The sequence below is a fragment of the Theropithecus gelada genome, chromosome 1 (assembly GCF_003255815.1).
Source record: "Theropithecus gelada isolate Dixy chromosome 1, Tgel_1.0, whole genome shotgun sequence".
NCBI classification, from domain to species: Eukaryota; Metazoa; Chordata; class Mammalia; order Primates; family Cercopithecidae; genus Theropithecus; species Theropithecus gelada.
Genome location: NC_037668.1, coordinates 48,220,722 through 48,239,271, shown reverse-complemented (window position 1 = coordinate 48,239,271; position 18,550 = coordinate 48,220,722). Strand labels below are relative to the sequence as shown.

The following is an 18,550-nucleotide window of genomic DNA, read 5'->3' as shown; positions in this document are numbered from 1 at the left end:
TGGATCCTTTTCATGTGCCTCCATTGGCACCTAGACCCTCAACCCCCTCTGGCCCTCATTCAAAGGCACTCACAGTCATAAATACCAAGGGAAAGTAGATGGTTCCTGGTGGCCCATCTTGCCGGTGAAGGACAGAGGCTTCAGCCTCAAACTCAGAGGACAAGCAGCACATTCTGGTTTCCTGCCGGTAATCCTCAGACCAAAAGGGTCCTCAGAGGGTTCATGAAGCAGTAATTGGGATTCCTAAGTCACTTTATTTTCACCTCTCTCGTATTCTGTCTTTTTTTTTTCTAAGCTCAGTGGCAAGACCTATCTCCTATATTTTTCAGTGCAACAGAAATGCATGTTCTTAAAGCATGGGTGGTTTTTTATTTTTTTTTGAGATGGAGTCTCACTCTGTCACCAGGCTGGAGTGCAGTGGTGCGATCTCGGCTCACTGCAACCTCTGCCTCCCAAGTTCAAGCGTTTCTCCTGCCTCAGCCTCAGCTGGGATGACAGGCACGTGCCACCATGCCCAGCTAATTTTTGTATTTTTAGTAGAGACAGGGTTTCACCATGTTGGCCAGGAGAGTCTTGATCTCTTGACCTCGTGATCCACCCGCCTCGGCCTCCCAGAGTTCTGGGATTACAGGTGTGAGCCACCATGCCTGGCCTCTTTTTTATTATTACTATTATTATTATTACTATTATTATTTTGAGACAGAGTCTCGCTCTGTCGCCCAGGCTGGAGTGCAGTGAGCTGAGTGCGGTGGCGCAATCTCGGTTCACTGTAAGCTCTGCCTCCCGGGTTCACACCATTCTTCTGCCTCAGCCTCCCAAGTAGCTGGGACTACAGGTGCCCGCCACCACGCCCGGCTAATTTTTTGTATTTTTAGTAGAGATGGGGTTTCACTGGGATAGCCAGGATGGTCTCAATCTCCTGACCTCGTGATCCACCCGCCTCGGCCTCCCAAAGTGCTGGGATTATAGGCGTGAGCCACTGTGCCTGGCCAAGCAGGGTGTTTTCAATGAAACTCTTCAAGTTTGTTAACTTAGCTGGGAGCTACTGTCCCCAGCAGCCACCAGAGGCCCAGACAGAAGGGCACCAGCGGGGAGTCCACCGGTCCCTGGGGGTGGCCTGGTCAGCAGGCACAGCTTCCACGACACAACTCCATGAACAATGATATGAAAGTTGTTATTATTTATAGATCCTCAGGCTAGGCAGGGCCACCAGAGAGGGACCCAGGCAGCTGGACCCCCTGTTGGTGTCCTTGTGTCTGGGCCTCTGGCGGCTGCTGGGGACAGTAACTACCAGCTAAGTTAATAGAAAAACTCAAAGAGTTGTCAACAAACTTTTTGACAGGGGTTTGACAGGGGTCAAAAAGTTTGTTGATAAGCGGTCAACAAACTTTTTCTGTAAAGGACCCTATCATAAATATCTTGGGCTTTGTGAACCATGTGGTCTCTGTCACAACCACTCAGCTCTGCCACTGTAGCACAAAAACAGCCACAGGTAATACACAAATGAATGGTGTTCCAATAAAACTTTATTTACAAAAATAGTCTGCAGGCCAGATTCTGCCTTAAGCCATTACAAATATTTCAGAAAATCCACATAGAATATACCTTTACAGTTATGATAAGATCGCTAATGAATTCCAACCAAACATCTCTGGCTGAGCAACTCAGGCTGCAAGGGGCCACTCATGGTGGTCTAGAGCTTGATTGGCAGTTTCATAAAAAGGAAATTTGCAGGCCGGGCGCGGTGGCTCAAGCCTGTAATCCCAGCACTTTGGGAGGCCGAGGCGGGTGGATCACGAGGTCAGGAGATCGAGACTATCCTGGCTAACATGGTGAAACCCCGTCTCTACTAAAAATACAAAAAACTAGCCGGGCGTGGTGGCGGGCGCCTGTAGTCTCAGCTACTTGAGAGGCTGAGGCGGGAGAATGGCGTGAACCCGGGAGGCGGAGCTTGCATTGAGCCGAGATCACGCCACTGCACTCCAGCCTGGGAGACACAGCGAGACTCCGTCTCAAAAAAAAAAAAAGGAAATTTGCTGCCAGGAAAAAAGACATTCTTAATCTGGGACCACAAAGAGGTTATGTCAGAATGCGTTCAGCTCCAAGTGATAGATACCAAAGCAAACAACCATAAGAAAAATAGGGAATTTTTTAGTTCATGTAAGTGGACCAGTTTCAGGCATGGCTGGATCTAGGGGCTGAAACAGTCAGGGTCTGTGTCTGTCTTCACCTTTTTTTTTTTTTTTCTTTTGAGACAGAGTTTCACTCTTGTTGCCCAGGCTGGAGTGCAGTGGTGTGATCTTAGCTCACCGCAACCTCTGCCTCCAGGTTCAAGCGATTCTCCTGCCTCAGCCTCCAGAGTAGTTGGGATTACAGGCATGCACCACAACGTCCAGCTAATTTTTTTGTATTTTTAGTAGAGACAGGGTTTCTCCATGTTGGTCAGGCTGGTCTTGAACTCCTGACCTCAGGTGATCTGCCCGCCTTGGCCTCCCAAAGTGTTGGGATCACAGCGTGAGCCACCGCTCCTGGCCTATGTCTTCACCTCTTGTTCCTGCTTCCCTTGGTATGCTAGCTGCAGGCTTTCTCCACATGGCTGGAAGGACAGCTGCTGGCCATTTGTGATCCAAAAGGGAGAGAGGCCTGGTCTGTTAAAGCAACTGTCCCCAGTCTTTTTGGCACCAGAGACCAGTTTCGTAGAAGACAGTTTTTCCACAGATCAGGACAGGGTGGGGGTTGGATAGTTTCGGGATGATTCAAGTGCATTACATTTAATGTGGACTTCATTTCTATTGGTATTAGATTGTAATATATAATGAAATAATTATATAACTCACCATAATGTAGAATCAGTGGGAGCCGTGAGCACATTTTCCTGCAACTAGACGGTCCCATCTAGGGGTGATGGGAGACAGTGACGGGTCATCAGGCATTAGATTCTCATAAGGAGCGAGCAACCTAGATCCCTCACATGCGCAGTTCACAATAGGTTGCACTCCTATGAGAATCTAATGCCACCGCTGATCTGACAGGAGGTGGAGCTCAGGCAATAATTCAGGTGATGGGGAGCAGCTGTAAATATAGATGAAGCTTCACTTGCTCACCTGCCGCTCACTTCCTGCTGTGCAGCCCACGGACTGGTACCAGTCCATGGCCTGGGGGTTGGAGGCCCTTGTCTTAAAGCATCCTTAAACTACAGCTCAGGGAGAGATTCTGATTGGCTCTGCCTGGGTCATGGGCTTACTCTTGGACCAATTACTGTGTTTAGGAAGATGTGGTTCTGTGATTGGTGCAGTCTGGGTCACATGTCCTGCTGTGTAGCAAAGGGGTGGGAGTCAGATGTAGTATAGGGCTCTATGAATGCTCACCCCACTGGGACCATCAAGTGGAAGGAGGGCAATTCCCTGAAAAGGGAGATTTAGACTGAAGAAAACAAGTCCATAATAGTGGTGAAAAATAATAGCTCTTGGTGATAAAAACGCTAGGATTCCAGTTCTAATGGTCACAAATGTACCCGTGAGCTGAGGATAGCATCGCATTGCCTATTCTATGAACATGTCGTGATAGATTTGGGGTTTGTGTATCACCCTGGCCCCTGCTGGAGCCGGCAGGACACCCTGTTTTGAGCTTTGTAAGACAGAATAAGGCACTTCCCATCTCAAGGAAGGGGAGGCCGGGTGCAGGCTTGGCTGGAGACTCTGACTTCCTGGCCCCGAGCTACCTGGGATCCCACCCACGAGTCCAGGGCCTACGGTGTAGGGTACACCAGAGTGGGCAGTGCCTGCTCCAGCCCTGTGATAACTTGGGGGAGGCTGGGGTGGCCCCCCACTGCCGCAGGATGCCAGAGGCTGCGGAGCTCTGTGCCAGGGGCATAAACAAGGGGGCGTGACCACGGGCATCTGCATCTTGGCAGGAGGAGGACCGCTATAGGCTCATGCTCAGCCGAAGCAACAGTGAAAACATCGCCAGCAACTACTTCCGGTCTAAGCGGGCCAGCCAGATCCTCGGCACCGACGCCAGGAAGAGCCTCAGTGAGTGTCCCTCCCCTGTTCCCACCCTCTCCACACAACTGGGAGAGGCATGAAGGGGATAGTTTTGAAGTCAGACAGACCTGGGTTCAAAAACTGCTTTCCTCTCGGAGCCTCAGTTTCCTTAGCTACAAAATGTGGGGGGTAACACCAACTTCTCAGGATTAGGTGAGAGGAGGTGAGGAAACGGCCCAGCCCAGGGGCTGGTGCTCAATACAGAGTCTCCTCTTTGCTCCATCCTTGTCTCCCCTGGCCCCCCTAGGCACTCAGCACATGGCTCAGGGGCCCGGCTGGGGATGCACAGGTTCAGGTCTCACTAGTTACACACCAGCTTCCTGGCGAGTTACACACCAGCATTGTGACTTCCTCCAAATGCAGATTGACTTCACTTGGCAAGGGCCACAAATGCAAAATACGCTTTTAAGAATTAAGCATCACTTCATTTATCTGCTTTTAAAACTGAAAGCAAAGCCCGCAGAGCTTCCAATAAAATAGCAATAAAAAGCAAATCTTGGCCAGGTGTGGTGGCTCACGCCTGTAATCCCAGCACGTTGGCAGGCTGAGGCGGGTAGATCACTTGAGGCCAGGAGTTCGAGACAAGCCTGGCCAACATGGTGAAACCCCCTCTCTACTAAAAATACAAAAATTAGCCGGGTGGTAGTGGCGCGTGCCTGTAATCCCGCTACTTGGGAGGCTGAGGCAGGAGAATCATTTGAGCTTGGGAGGTGGGGGTTGCAGTGATTCGAGATTGTACCACTGCATTCCAGTCTGGACAACAGAGTGAGACCCTGTCTCAAAAAAAAAAAAAAAAAAAAATTAGCTAGGTGTGGTGATGTATGCCTGTAATTCCCCCTACTCAGGAGGCTGAGGCATGAGAATTGCTTGAACCTGAGAGGTGGAGGTTGCAGTGAGCTGAGACCGTGTGAGCTGAGACTGTGCCAATGCACTCCAGCCTGGGTGACAGAGTGAGACTTTGTCTTTAAAAAAAAAAAAAGCAAATTTTAGTTCTATATATTGAGGTTATTTAAGAGACAGAACGGGTAGAGTTGAGGAATAAGGTGGTGGGTGGTGGGTGGGGAAATAGGATTGAGTGCCTGGCATTGTGCCTATGTTGCAGATGAGGAAACTAAGGCTCAGAGATGAAGCAGCTTCTCTAAGGTTATAGGAAGCAGTGGAGCTGGACTTTGAACCCAGGCTTGACTGGCTTGAGATCCCAGGCTGCCTCAGTCTGAGGCTTTAAAACCCCAACTCCCCAGCCCAGCCTCTTTAGATCCAGACATAGTTGCTGGGTCTGAGACCTCAGCCAGAGCAGCCTTGCAGAGCCTGGGGTCCCAGCTGCAGGGCCAGGGCCTCTGGCTGGGCAGGGGGTGGCGGGAGCAGGGTGGTCCAGGCTCTCCATCCTACCCACTTAGGGCATTTTCTCTCCATCCCTGCTCTCTTGGCTTACCAGCACCTCTGCCCCTCTTCCCCACAGCACATCACAACTCGCCACCAGGCCTCAGCTGCCCACTCAGCAACAACCCTGCCATCCCACCCACCCAGGCCCCTGAAATGCCCCAGCCCCGGCCCTTCCGCCTCGAGTCCCTTGACATCCCTTTCACCAAGGCCAAGCGTAAGAAAAGTAAAAGCAACTTTGGCAGTGAGCCTCTGTGAGCACAGCTGCCTGCCGCTGTCTGCCTTATAGGCATCTAATGACTGCCAGGCCCTCCCAGGGCAGTCCCAGCCAGGCCTCCTCCCACCTGCCACACAGCGCTCCGGGGCCTGAGGGCTCCCTCAGCCCTGGGAAGACACATTCCCTTCCCTGTTCCCCAGAGAGTCCACCTCTGCCCTGGGCAGGAGCCCCTTGGAGGCTGAACAGTCCTCCTTAGAGAGGCCTGCTCCAGCTGTTCGCACCACATCAGTGTTTCCGTCTGCTCACCTGCCACGGAGCCCACACCCATGCCCACCAGTGTTGGTCTTTGCTTCAAAGCCTCAGACCTGCTTCATGGCCTTCACCAGCCCTGATGGAGTGGGCAGCAGCTGCCACGTGGAGGAAGCTCAGTATCAGCCGGGAAGGAACTGTGCCTCTGCCTGACTGGCCCCACTTCCTGAGAACTGCCCTGCCCCGTGGGTGGTACAGGGGTCCCACAGCAAGTCTTCCTGCACTGCCCACTCCTGGCTGGTCTGTGGCCCAGGGAAGGCCACTCCACATTAAGCTGCCCAATAAACTGCTTTTAAGATAAGCTCCCCTTCTCTGGCCCTCTGACTGTGTCCCTTGGGGCCCCTCCCTGCCATTGTGGCCTGGCTGTCCCAGGGAAGCTGTTTCTGGAAGAAGCGTTCTCTTGCCTGGGACCTCCAGGGTTTCTGCAGCTCCCTACAATCGTGAGTACATTCTTCTGGGAAGAGCGTCTGAATTTTCATTAGATTCTCGAAGGACCTGTGACCCAAGAAAGCAGACCCCTTGTTGTGGAAAATAGGGCCATGTCTCACTGAGGCCAGAAAAGGGCCCAGCTTTTGACAGTCCTGGGGGCTGTGCTGGGACTGGGTTCCCTGATACAGCCAGAAATGAATCCAGGCCAACCTATTTGTGTCCACATAGGGGGGTACCTCCCCTTGCCCATTCTATCCCAGGCCTCTCCTGTGGGGGGCCCCAAATCTAAGGGAAAGGCTTGGCCTTTGGCACAGTCCTGGAACCCATTTCACTCTGAGCCTCATCTGTGAAATGGGGATAACGCCCACCTCACAGGGTTCATGTGAAGATTAAATGAGATAGTATGTAAAGCTCCTGGGGCATAGCAGGTGCTTTGTGTTAGTCCTCCACCTTCCTATTTTGTATCAATTTCCATGGCAGTCCCTACAAGACACAGGCCTGGGCTCACACTCTTGAGAAGCTCACACTCTTGAGAAGCTCGGGTGGGGGTGCTTAGACAGCTACAGAGATGTCCAGCCAGTGGCAGGCGGCAGTGCGTCTTGAGTCAGAACAGGTGACATCAGGTCTTTTTAAAATTATTTTTAGGCCGGGCGTGGTGGCTCACGCCTGTAATCCCAGCACTTTTGGAGGCCAAGGCCGGCAGATCACAAGGTCAAGAGATGGAGACCATCCTGGGCAACATGGTGAAACCCCGTCTCTACTAAAAATACAAAAAATTAGCCGGGTGTGGTGGCGGCACCTGTAGTCCCAGCTACGCGGGAGGCTGAGGCAGGAGAATGGCGGGAAACCGGGAGGAGCTTGCAGTGAGCCAAGATTGCGCCACCGCACTCCAGCCTGGGCGACAGAGCGAGACTTTGTCTCAAAAAAAAAAAAAAAAAAAAAAAAACAAACTTATTTTCTTTTTTTGAGATGGAGTTTCGCTCTGTCACCCAGGCTGGAGTGCAGTGGCGCCATCTCAGCTCAGTGAAACCTCCGCCTTCCGGGTTCAAGCGATTCTCCTGCCTCAGCCTCATGAGTAGCTGGAATTACAGGCGCCCGTCACCACACCCGACTAATTTTTTTTGTATTTTTAGTAGAGACGGGTTTTCACCATGTTGGCCAGGCTGGTCACGAACTCCTGACCTCAAGTGATCTGCCCGCCTCGGCCTTCCATTACAGGTGTGAGCCACTGCACCTGGTCGAGATGAGGTCTTTATGGGGAACAAAGAGTGCCTTTCTGAAGGAAGCAGTGCTGGGTGGGGCTCCCAGAAAGGATGGAGAAGATCCCGGGAGGTTTAAGATGGGGGTGTAAGGAGGGGGCTCCTGGCGAAGGGCGCTGCAAAGCAAAAGGCAGTAGGTGTGGAACTCAGGGTGTTAAAGGCTGGGCCATTCCTGTTGCATGGACGCCCTGAGCAAGGACTGAGGGGGGATGAGGCCTGCTGAGATGAGTGTAGGTGGAGACCTGAGAGCAAAGAGCCTTGGGGTGTCCCTGTGCTGTGGCCGACTCCTAAACAACAGTTTAACACCGTTGGCTCTGAATTAGAGGTGCGCGGATGTGGTACTGTGTGTCGAGGGTGAAGGGCAGGAGTTAGGGTGCAGGAGCCAGGAGCTCTGCAGAGGCTTACCTTGGGGCGGAGCCAGTGGGAATGGAGAGCAAGCAGAGTCCGTTAAGAAGATGCATGGAGGGAGGTTTTGATTTTTGCCCCATTTTTGGGTTGGCGGACAAGTGTCAGAAAGGAAGTGCTACCTTCTGTCTCTACAAGTGCCGTCACCATTGGCCTCAGGATTGTGGTTGGGACGCAGAAGACAGTGGAAGTCTTGCTGCTTGTGGTAGTTTTTACTTAGACCCCTGGTGGGCAAAGGCAGGTCTGAGGTGAACCGGGTGGCCTCTATATTAACCTAGAAGAGGTGGGAGTCACATTATTGAATGGATGTTCAGTCTAGCCTGGCGCTAAGTGCTTCAAAACCTGCCATGTTCCTCCCAAGAGCCCAGAGATGAGTTAATTAAATGGCTGTTCCTAAGGCACACAGATAAGCAGCGAAGCTGGACCTCGTCCTTAGCCCTATTTACAGCCAGGGAAACTGTCCTGGAGAAAAGTGCAATGCCCGGGTAACGGCTAGTGAGAGATGCAGCTTGGAAACAGAACCATCGCTAGGCCAGTCCACTGCCCATTCACAGTCTCCAGCGTGGGCCACCGAGCTGGGCAGGACAAGCCCGTCCATGCCATGGCCCCTGGAGCCGTGAGCCCCAGGAAGTTGGCTCCAAGTGCCCTGGCCCTGATCTTACTCTTCCAACCCCTCTTCCCTCGAGATGGTGGAGGTGGGGCTTAGTTCCCGATCCCGAGCCTTCCCAGGCCCAGTGAAGACCCCGCCAGCGAGAAGGTGGCTCCACAACCTGTCCGGGACGCTACGGTCAAACCCAGGCAGAATTCCTCAAGCTCCAGCGGGCAGCGGGCTCCAGACTAGGGGGCGGGAGGCCGGCCTGGGCGGAGCAAAGGGCGCTCGGCCTCGTTGATTGGCCGCGGCTGCAGAGCTGTCTCTCTAGGATTGAACCTTTTCTTTAGGGAGGCGGGGCCTTGATACACTCTCACCAATAGGGTTCAAGGAATCCACCTCCCACCAGGACACTTCCGGTTGTGCTGTGCGCTCCTTACCGCCAAAGCTCCGGCTCTGGCGCCTCCCCCGGCGTATGCCGATCACTTCCGGGTGATGCTCCACGGCCACGAGCCGCGATTGGGCTACCGTAGACGGGGTACTTCCGGTGTCCAGGTGCTGGGTTCTTTGGTAGGCGGAGGAAGATGGAGCCCAGCACCGCGGCCCGGGCTTGGGCCCTCTTTTGGTTGCTGCTGCCCTTGCTTGGCGCGGTTTGCGCCAGCGGACCCCGCACCTTAGTGCTGCTGGACAACCTCAACGTGCGGGAGACTCATTCGCTTTTCTTCCGGAGCCTGAAGGGTGAGAGCGGGGTCTGAGGGAGGAGCGTGTGGGGGCCTGGGGTTGTTACGGCATCGAGGGCATTGAGCACTCTCCTCCCCACTCCCTTTCCTGGAGCAGGCCGCCCGGGTCTGGCCTGCCGCTTGGGGTGCGGGTCCGCGATGTCTGCAGCAGGGGTTTCCCTTCGCGTCCCGTCTTTCTCAACTACCTGTTTTTTCTTGTCCAGACCGGGGCTTTGAGCTCACATTCAAGACCGCTGATGACCCCAGCTTGTCTCTCATAAAGTATGGGGAATTCCTCTATGACAATCTCATCATTTTCTCCCCCTCGGTAGAAGGTAAGGGTTCCGCCTCGCCCCGAGCACTGGGATTCGAGACCCGGGACTGATGGATTGCTTTCTTCTGGTTCTTGGGCATGTCCTGGGTGATAGGATGGACGCTGCTACCACGGAGATGAGAAAAATGCACATTTCTGACTTGACCCTAGGAGGGGAGATCTTTCTAAAAGACACAGCTAAAGATTGTGGAGTCAAGTGTTGATGCAGACCATGGAACCCAGGACCCTGCTGCTCTACTGAGAAGGGAGTTTACTCTGTAAAGGGCCTGATAGAAAGATAGAAATCTCCTGGATTGGGTTTGCCTGGGTGGAAAGAGGAAATGGCCTGTTATTAAAATGGATTGCTATAAAGAGGCATTGTGTATTGTGGCAGTTGATCTTAAGAATTCAGATAGATTCATAGCCTCGGGCTGAAAAAAGAGCCTTAGCAATTATCTACCAGTCTACCCCTCCTCCCCTTTGAGGCTGGATAGATAGATACGTCCAGCAGCCTCAGCCTCGCAGAGGGCTGGCTAGTCGTTTAACAGAATGAATATCTTGGCCAGATTATCCAATTTATACTTGAGTATTCCTGTTTTACGAGGCAATCCACTCCACCACTGAACAATTCTGTTAAGAAGTTCTTATATTAAGCAAATATTGTCTCCTGCTTTATTTTGTTCTTAAGCTCCCCAGCACCTTAGAGAATAGATCTAATGCTTGTCTTGCTTGGAGGCATAGCCTCCACATAGTCATAGCTTATTCAGTTGTTTCTCCTCCAGGCTGAACATCCCCAGCTCCTTGGCTGTTTCTCTTTTGCCATACTTTTTTGGTGAGCATGTTAGTCATTCTCTTGTTTATTTGCTTCAGTTTATCTTTTTCTCAAAAGACTCAAGTTATCCCTGTCTAAGACAGGACTGCCTTCCTCCCTTCAGTTGATGAAGCTTAGGAAGGTTCTTCATTGGTGCCTTTTTTTTTTTTTTTTTTTTGAGACAGGGTCTTGCTCTGTCCCCTAGGCTGAGTGCAGTGGTGCGATCATGGCTTACTGCAGCCTCTACCTCCCAGGCTCAAGGGATCCTCCCTCAGACTCTCGAATAACTGGGACATGGCTTGTTTATTCTCTGTAGTTCACGTGAGGTGAGGTTCCACCAAATCCCTCAAGTATTTTTCCTAGGCTTCTATTACTTACTGTGTCACTCCCAACTCCCTTGCAACATGTGCTTTTGGAATTGAATTTTTGGAGGCAAGATTAGTTAGGCAGATGTCACCCCCAATTGGTATAAGTTGAAATATTCAGATGACTGGGCAGGTGAATGGAGACTTCAGTGTAGTAATGGGTGGTTTGCCAAGTTTTTACTGTGTTTGAAACTTTGAAATAGGTACCATACAGTGGACTGGGGGAGATCTTAAGGATAGGGAGTCTGCCCTAGAGGAGTTCTTTCAGTCTGTTTTTGAGAAAATAAAAGTAAAGACCTGAAATGAGTTACCAAACCCTGTGTCAGGATGTAAGATGAAGTGGAAGCACTGTCAGCTTGTATAGGTCGGAAGGAAAGAAGCAGTGAATGAGACTGGTCGGGAGTGGGCTGAGAGAGGATACTGTTGGTGGGAGAAACAGCAGAGAGTGAAAAACAGTGTTTCCCCAACTTTAGTTATTTGCACACATCCTTCATGGTTTTTACCATATTACATATCTCCTGTGCTAATAACTACCTAGTATTTTTCTTCAAATTGACCTGCTAAAAAGAAAAAAAAAAGGCTAGGTACGATAGATTATCTCTGTAATCCCATCACTTTGGGAGGCCGAGGCAGAAGGATCGCTTGAGTCCCGGAGTTTGAGACCAGCCTGGGCAACATAGTGAGACCTCATCTCTACAAAAAATGAACAAAATTAGCTGGGCGTGGGGCACATGCCTGTAGTCCCAGCTACTGGGGAGGCTGAGGTGGGAGGATTGCTGACCCTCGGTGGTCAAGGCTGCAGTGAGCTGAGATCATGCCAACTGCACTCCAGCATAAGTGACAGAGCAAGACCCTGTCTCAAAAAAGAAAAAAAAAAAAAAACTAAAATAACATTTTAAAAGGGAACCAATAGTGAGCCCAGAATCACCACTGAAAATGGAAATCCAGTGTCGTCACTTGATGTACATAGAAGGTAACTATAAATAGAATGAAAACAACATCCGTAAGTTCTAGCCAGATACTGCTGCCTGCTGAAGGCTTTGAACCTGAGGTTCCCTCTTGAAAAGAGATTAGCAAGCATTAGAAGTCCTAACAACTAGTATCAAACTAAGACATTCTCTTTGATGGAGAAAGCTTGAAAAGTAAGGAAGGGGAGTAATTTTCTGTCTCTGAGATTCAAGGTTATTTAAAGCCCGGTTCCCGCATTCCTGCTGCCGCCTTTTCTGCCTCTGGTGGAGTGGGTCCCACACTTTGGAAGGTGCTGCTGCAGGAAATCCTCAGGTGTTCCTTGGGAGGAGGCTGCAGGGTAGGGTTCAGGGTGTAGGGGTTTGGTGTCTGCTCCCAGGGCCCTGCCCTGGTCCCATGACCACTGTCACTGTCATTCTCTCAGATGTGTGAGTGCTGGCCTGGCTTCCCTCTCCATGTTCCAGTGGCTTCTTTGCCCTCTCTGGCATCGGAAGGCTCCCAGGTCACTGGCAGTCATGGCTACAAGGGAAGAAATTTTCAGCGCATCCTCTATACCCAGGAAAAACTGGATCCCTGTTATAGATGGGGAAATGGGTTCAAAAGGGTGAAGGGATTTACCTAGTTTTAACCCCAGGTGGTCTCAATTTCAAAGCCCGTGTTCTCTCTACCTTACAAGAGTTCCTCAACAGGTGCACTCTTGACATTTCAGACTGGATGATTTTTTACAGTGAGGCTGTCCTGTGTACTGTAGGACAGCCTCACTGTAACACTGTAGGGTGTTTAACAGCACCCTGGGCCTCTGCCCATTAATGCCAGTAGCCACTTCCCTGTTATGTGACAGCGAAGAAATGTCTCCAGACATTGCTCTGAGGGGCACAATCGCCCAAGATTGCAAACCACTGCACTGCCAATAGGCTGCTTTTGGGATGTCTAAGACTGCCTGGCCTCTCTGAAGGAGAGTGGATAGATGGCTTTTTGATCTGAAGGAGAGTGGATAGATGGCTTTTTGATCTGAAGGAGAGTGGATAGATGGCTTTTTGATCTGAAGGAGAGTGGATAGATGGCTTTTTGAATGTAGCATGAGAGGCAGAGGTAGAGAGTACAGGAACTTCTGTGTATGCCTGAAGGTCAGGTAAGGCACTTTTATTTTCTGCTGAAGATTACCCCTCAAGAAACAGGGCTCTTCTATTCAGATCTTTACAAAGTTATTTCCACCTGCTACTAGGGGTCTAATGGATACACTTCTCTGTCCAGTCTCAGAAATTGGCACGTCCGTCCTTCCGGTTGCTCAGCCAGACTCCTTGGAGCTTTTCTGAGGCCCCTGTCGAAGCATCAGCAGGCCCTGCTGCCCTCAGAAGGCGTGGAAGCCTGCCGCGCCTCCCTCTGTTGCTGCTGCACGGTCAGCTCAGCACTCTTCACTGCCTAGCTTTTCACAGTGGCCTTCTAACCCATCACCACGGCCACGCTCACCCTCGTACCCTAGTCTCTACCCCGCCGCCAGGATCATCCTTCAAAAATAGGAGGGAGATCCTGCCAGGCTCCTGCTCAGAATCCTCCAGCAGCTCCCCACGACAGGACCCATGTGTGGGGTGCAGAGCCCTGCGCAGCCCGGGCCCTCACTTCACTCGGCCTTACCTCCTGCTGCTCACTCCTTTCTTTCCAGCTAAGCCACACTGGGCCCCTTGCTGGTGACCATGCCCACCCGCCTTGGGGACTTTGCACCTGGTGTTCACTATGCTGGGAATCCTCTGACCCCACAGACTGCCTGGCTCACGCTTACATCTTCTCAGATGCCACTTGCAGGTCTTCCCTAAACAGCCTTGGCACAAGAGCTCCCCTCCCACATTGTCCACTTTGTTTTTCTTCTTGGCTCACAGAATTACTCATTTAACGAATAAATGGATTACTGAGCACTTCCTTCATTACCTTAGGTTGAACATCAGAGTACACTTTGGGGAGACTCTGGAGCCTCAAATAGCCCCACCCAGTGCTAGTTTTAGATGCTTATAGCAGTAGTCACATGACCCAATTAATTGACCAAAAAAGGATAGGATCTCACAGTTACAAATGTTGGAAATTAATGAGCCCTTTTGGTGATCACTTTTTAAAAAGCAGTGTACTGGGTGGCTCTGTTGTGGATGTCATGGATAGAATCTGTAGGATTAATAAGAAAAAAATGGATTAATGCCAGACCAGGGAGTACTGGTGTCAAGTGACGGCATCACCAGCGATGCAGAAGTGCTCTTCCTCAAACCATTTAGACGGAGTGGAATTGACAGGCTCTGGAAACTGACTCCAGTGATCAGCGTCACTAGTGTGAAAGGTGCAGGTGATGAGATGAAATATGGGCAGTACAGCATTTCCAAATGCATATTTCCTATGTGACTTGAAATACGTACAGCTTACTTGACCAGTGCAATTAGTGGATGTTTGACTGTTTCCTCCAAACCTCCAGAAGTTTCTAAGTCTGAGCCATAATTTTGAGTCTTCACGCTGGAAGGAGGGGGCCTTTCCGTTCTGGGATGTGGTGCTCGTAACCTCTCCCTCATCGTGGCCCCCAGAGGGTGCTGCTCTGTGAGTGATCGTGGCTGCTCTGCCCTTCATGTCCCCTCCCTGCCAGTGTCAAGAGGAGCAGGGAGAGGAGATCTCTGGGTCACTGTGTGTGGTGCCTGCTTTCAGATTTTGGAGGCAACATCAATGTGGAGACCATCAGTGCCTTTATTGACGGTGGAGGCAGTGTGCTGGTAGCTGCCAGCTCAGACATTGGTGAGTCCGACCTGGGAGGTTCTGGTGCTTTCCACTTCTCCAGGGAGTTGGAGAGCATTACAAACAGAAGCTGCCAAATTAGCATTCACTGGGTGGGCCTTAGCTGGGGAGTCAGTGAGGGAACTGTTTTATCAGTTCAGATTTGACTCCTGGGGCAGAATACCACACTGCTGTCCAGTGGTCCATTTGGGGCTGACAGCCGGATGAAGCTGCAGGGCACTGGGGCTGACTGGCAGAGAGGGAGTCACAATGAAGCCAGGACACTTGGCCCAAGGTCCCCCTGTAAGGGCTCAGCCAGGTGTCTCTTGGGTCTCTGCAGGTGACCCTCTTCGAGAGCTGGGCAGTGAGTGTGGGATCGAGTTTGATGAGGAGAAAACGGCTGTCATTGACCATCACAACTATGACATCTCAGACCTTGGCCAGGTAATCAGGCCTGTCACCCTCCAGGTTTCAGGGACATAAGGCAAAGCTCTGCCTAGCCAAAAACCAAGAGGGCGTGAGGAGGTTCTCCCTGGCTTCAGGAACCTTTTCCTGACCACCCACCTTTCCATCTGCTCTTTGCAGCATACGCTAATCGTGGCTGACACTGAGAACCTGCTGAAGGCCCCAACCATCGTTGGGAAATCATCTCTAAATCCCATCCTCTTTCGAGGTGTTGGGTGAGTGCGCAGGAAGAGACCAGCAGAAACCTAGGGGAATAAGGGGTCACTTAATTTTTTTGGGAAATCAAGCCAAAATTATGATTCTTTGCGGCTATATAGATGGGATTAATGTATTATATTAAGCCAAGGCCAAGTAGAGTGGCTCACACCTGTAATCCCAGCACTTTGGGAAGGCCTAGGCAGAAGGATCACTTGAGGCCAGGAGTTTGAGACCAGCCTGGGCAACATAGTGAGAGCTCCTCTCTTAACACACACAAAAAAATAGTTGGCTGGGCGCGGTGGCTCATGCCTGTAATCCCAGCACTTTGGGAGGCTGAGACTCAGATCCCCTGAGTTCAGGAGTTCAAGACTAGCCTGGCTAACATGGCAAAACCCTGTCTCTACTAAAAATACAAAAATTAGCTGGGCATGGTGGTGTGCGCCTGTAATCCCAGCTACTTGGGAGGCTGATGGAAGGGAATGTCTTGGACCCGGGAGGTGGAGGTTGCAGTGAGCCAAGATCGTGCCACTGCACTCCAGCCTGAGTGACAGAGTGAGATCTGTCTTCAAAACAAAACAAAAAGTCAAACTCCATTGTTATAGCAAGACAAGAGCTAAGTGGTTGGCAATTAAGACAAACGGATTCATTCCTGGGAAGAACTGGCTCTCGGGGATCCCATGTCCTTGGACTCAGTTCCTGGGGCCAGTGCTGGGCTGCTCTCGTCCTGCTACAGGATGGTGGCTGATCCTGATAACCCTTTGGTGTTGGACATCCTGACGGGCTCTTCCACATCTTACTCCTTCTTCCCAGATAAGCCTATCACTCAGGTAAGGGCTTCACAACCTTGAGCCTTCGAAATAAGAATGAAGCAGAACAGCACATTTGGCTGAGGTGGAGGAAGTGACAAGTTGGTGGGGTGGGGCATGAGCAGAAGCGGTGTGGCCTCAGCCTTCCCCTTCAGGTAGGGCCAGGGTCGTTTTGGTCTGGCCTGCTGTCCTCTTGCTCGGGAGGCGCGGCAGCTTTTCCCTTACTTGGAACTGCTTGGGTCACAGCCTTGTTTTGTTCCCAGTATCCACATGCGGTGGGGAAGAACACCCTCCTCATTGCTGGGCTCCAGGCCAGGAACAATGCCCGTGTCATCTTCAGCGGCTCCCTCGACTTCTTCAGCGACTCCTTCTTCAACTCAGCAGTGCAGAAGGCAGCACCTGGCTCCCAGAGGTAGCTGCCAGGAGGCTTAGGGGCCGGGGATCCAGGTGGTGCAGTCTGTGTATATGGGGAGGACTCAGAAGGGGAAGGAGGAGGCTTTTAGCTCAAAGTGTCAAGAGGCTGAGTGTTTCGGATGCTGTCAGATTATTTCAGGGCTTTATTGCTGTATTGCTGGTATTGGCACTTCCAATTCTTTAAGGTAGTCGTGACATCTAGAGATCCCTAACCTCCCCGTTCCTTTTAGAAAATTGTGTATTTGTTGTGCAAATGACACCCAGAGCAATAACACCCAACCACCCGTATCTTTTCGTTTTTTCCTGTGTTCCCTTTAACCATGGGTCCCTAGGTGCCCAAGGCCTACAGGCAGAACTTTGCTAGGGCATTGTCATGGTGGACATGAGTGGTCGTGCCCATCAGGCACCACTGGAAAAAAGGTGGCTCTGGTGCCCAAGCTTCTCCTGTTTCCCTCCTGCAGGTATTCCCAGACAGGCAACTATGAGCTAGCTGTGGCCCTCTCCCGCTGGGTGTTCAAGGAGGAGGGTGTTCTCCGTGTGGGGCCTGTGTCCCATCACCGGGTGGGCGAGACAGCCCCACCCAATGCCTACACTGTCACTGACCTAGTGGTAAGAGATGCTTGGGGTGGGAGGGCCCCAAGGGTTTGCCAAGCTGACTGGGCTCAGCTCAGAAGCACTTATTGAGCACTTCTGTGCTGGCCTAAAGGGCATACATAAAGATGAAGAAGTTAATCCTTACACCCGAGCATGCCAGGTTCAATGCAGAGCTTGGCATGAAAACTGATGTCCTAATAGGAGCACTTCTTTTGAAGAGGTATGTGTATTTGCTAAGAGTGGCAGCAGTGGGAGGGGCTTCACTGATTGACTCTGCCCAGAAAGTTGGACTTAATAAGAGAAACAACATTTCGGTTAGGTCATTAGGATGAATTTGTTAGGTGAGAGAAAGCGAATATGGAAGCATGAATGCTTGAAAGTGCCTGGCACATTCCGGGTCAGCAGGGTGGTCTGAGTCCAGACTTTGATGGGCCATGAATACCGTGTGAAGGCATTTGAGCCTTCAGAGAAGAGGCAGAGATGCTGTGTTGGGGGATTAACCTTGCTGAGGAGAGAGATTGGTTACTGATCAGGGCCAGGTGGCGGGGCATCTGCAGGTCTTCTGAACTCCTGGGCGTTCCTGCCACGTTTGTCGGGTGGGAATTAAGTGCAGCTCTGCCTGCGGGTGGTGGCATGCCTCCAGTCTCGGCCAGCCGTGGCTAACCTGGCCTTTTATCTCAGGAGTACAGCATCGTGATCCAGCAGCTCTCAAATGGGAAATGGGTCCCCTTTGATGGCGATGACATTCAGCTGGAGTTTGTCCGCATCGATCCTTTTGTGAGGACCTTCCTGAAGAAGAAAGGTGAGTGTAGTTCCTGCACAAGGATACTGCCAGAAACGGCCCAGGCCTCACTTGCTCCCGAGGCCCAACCAGGAAACGCTCTGGGAAACCCCTCCCGGTTATTTGTGTTGGTTCTTCCGCAGGTGGCAAATACAGCGTTCAGTTCAAGTTGCCCGATGTGTATGGTGTATTCCAGTTTAAAGTGGATTACAACCGGCTAGGCTACACACACCTGTACTCTTCCACTCAGGTAAGCATAGGTGACAGCCCGTTTTCAGCTAGCATGTGCCCTGCCCGGGCTCTGCAGTGGCCAGGTGTTGCTACGTCTGTCCTGCAGGTATCCGTGCGGCCACTCCAGCACACACAGTATGAGCGCTTCATCCCCTCGGCCTACCCCTACTACACCAGCGCCTTCTCCATGATGCTGGGGCTCTTCATCTTCAGCATCGTCTTCTTGCACATGAAGGAGAAGGAGAAGTCTGACTGAGGGGCCAGAGCCCTGGGACTCTGCACAGCGTGGAGACGGGGCGGGGGTTATTAGGATTGGTGGTTTTGTTTTGCTTTGTTTAAAGCCATGGGAGAATGGCACAACTTTACCTCTGCGGGAGATGTAACACTGAGAGCCAACGGGTGGGAGTCGGGATAATTTTTATGTGTTTTTCCACTCTGAATTGCTAATTGGCATTTTTCATATGTGCAGTCACTCTCATTTCTAAAATAAAGAGCGACGGCGCCCTCAAAT

General features: G+C 51.5%; 2 protein-coding genes across 5 annotated transcripts in view; both read left to right on the top strand.

Annotated features, from left to right (window-relative positions):
• The window catches only part of KIF17 (kinesin family member 17), a 55,337-nt gene extending 49,087 nt beyond the window's left edge, over window positions 1-6,250 (top strand). For all 3 annotated transcript variants that reach the window (XM_025398207.1, XM_025398198.1, XM_025398191.1), the window contains exons 14-15: window positions 3,914-4,031; window positions 5,503-6,250. In XM_025398207.1, the coding sequence (XP_025253992.1) occupies window positions 3,914-4,031; window positions 5,503-5,681 (297 nt within the window). In that variant the 3' untranslated portion in view covers window positions 5,682-6,250. The remainder of the gene's footprint in view (window positions 1-3,913; window positions 4,032-5,502) is intronic.
• A 2,773-nt stretch (window positions 6,251-9,023) lies between these two features.
• Window positions 9,024-18,549, top strand: DDOST (dolichyl-diphosphooligosaccharide--protein glycosyltransferase non-catalytic subunit). Of its 2 annotated transcripts, XM_025356499.1 has the most exons (11): window positions 9,024-9,369; window positions 9,575-9,685; window positions 14,485-14,571; window positions 14,891-14,994; window positions 15,136-15,230; window positions 15,947-16,040; window positions 16,283-16,431; window positions 16,895-17,042; window positions 17,709-17,829; window positions 17,952-18,058; window positions 18,146-18,549. In XM_025356499.1, the coding sequence occupies exons 1-11, from the start codon at window positions 9,216-9,218 to the stop codon at window positions 18,293-18,295; spliced, it is 1,320 nt and encodes a 439-aa protein (XP_025212284.1). In that variant the 5' UTR covers window positions 9,024-9,215; the 3' UTR covers window positions 18,296-18,549. The 2 variants fall into 2 exon arrangements, with proteins under 2 accessions (XP_025212284.1, XP_025212293.1); XM_025356508.1 differs by lacking the exon at window positions 9,575-9,685 and having other exon boundaries at window positions 9,091-9,369.
• Window position 18,550: the final 1 nt, after the last annotated feature.

Excerpts from the sequence above, each read along its gene's own strand:
- DDOST (XM_025356499.1), top strand. The coding sequence starts at position 9,216 with ATGGAGCCCAGCACCGCGGCCCGGGCTTGGGCCCTCTTTTGGTTGCTG. Across the intron at positions 9,370-9,574 it reads TTTCTTCCGGAGCCTGAAGG|ACCGGGGCTTTGAGCTCACA; the intron begins GTGAGAGCGGGG and ends TTTCTTGTCCAG. Across the intron at positions 17,043-17,708 it reads ACACTGTCACTGACCTAGTG|GAGTACAGCATCGTGATCCA; the intron begins GTAAGAGATGCT and ends CTTTTATCTCAG.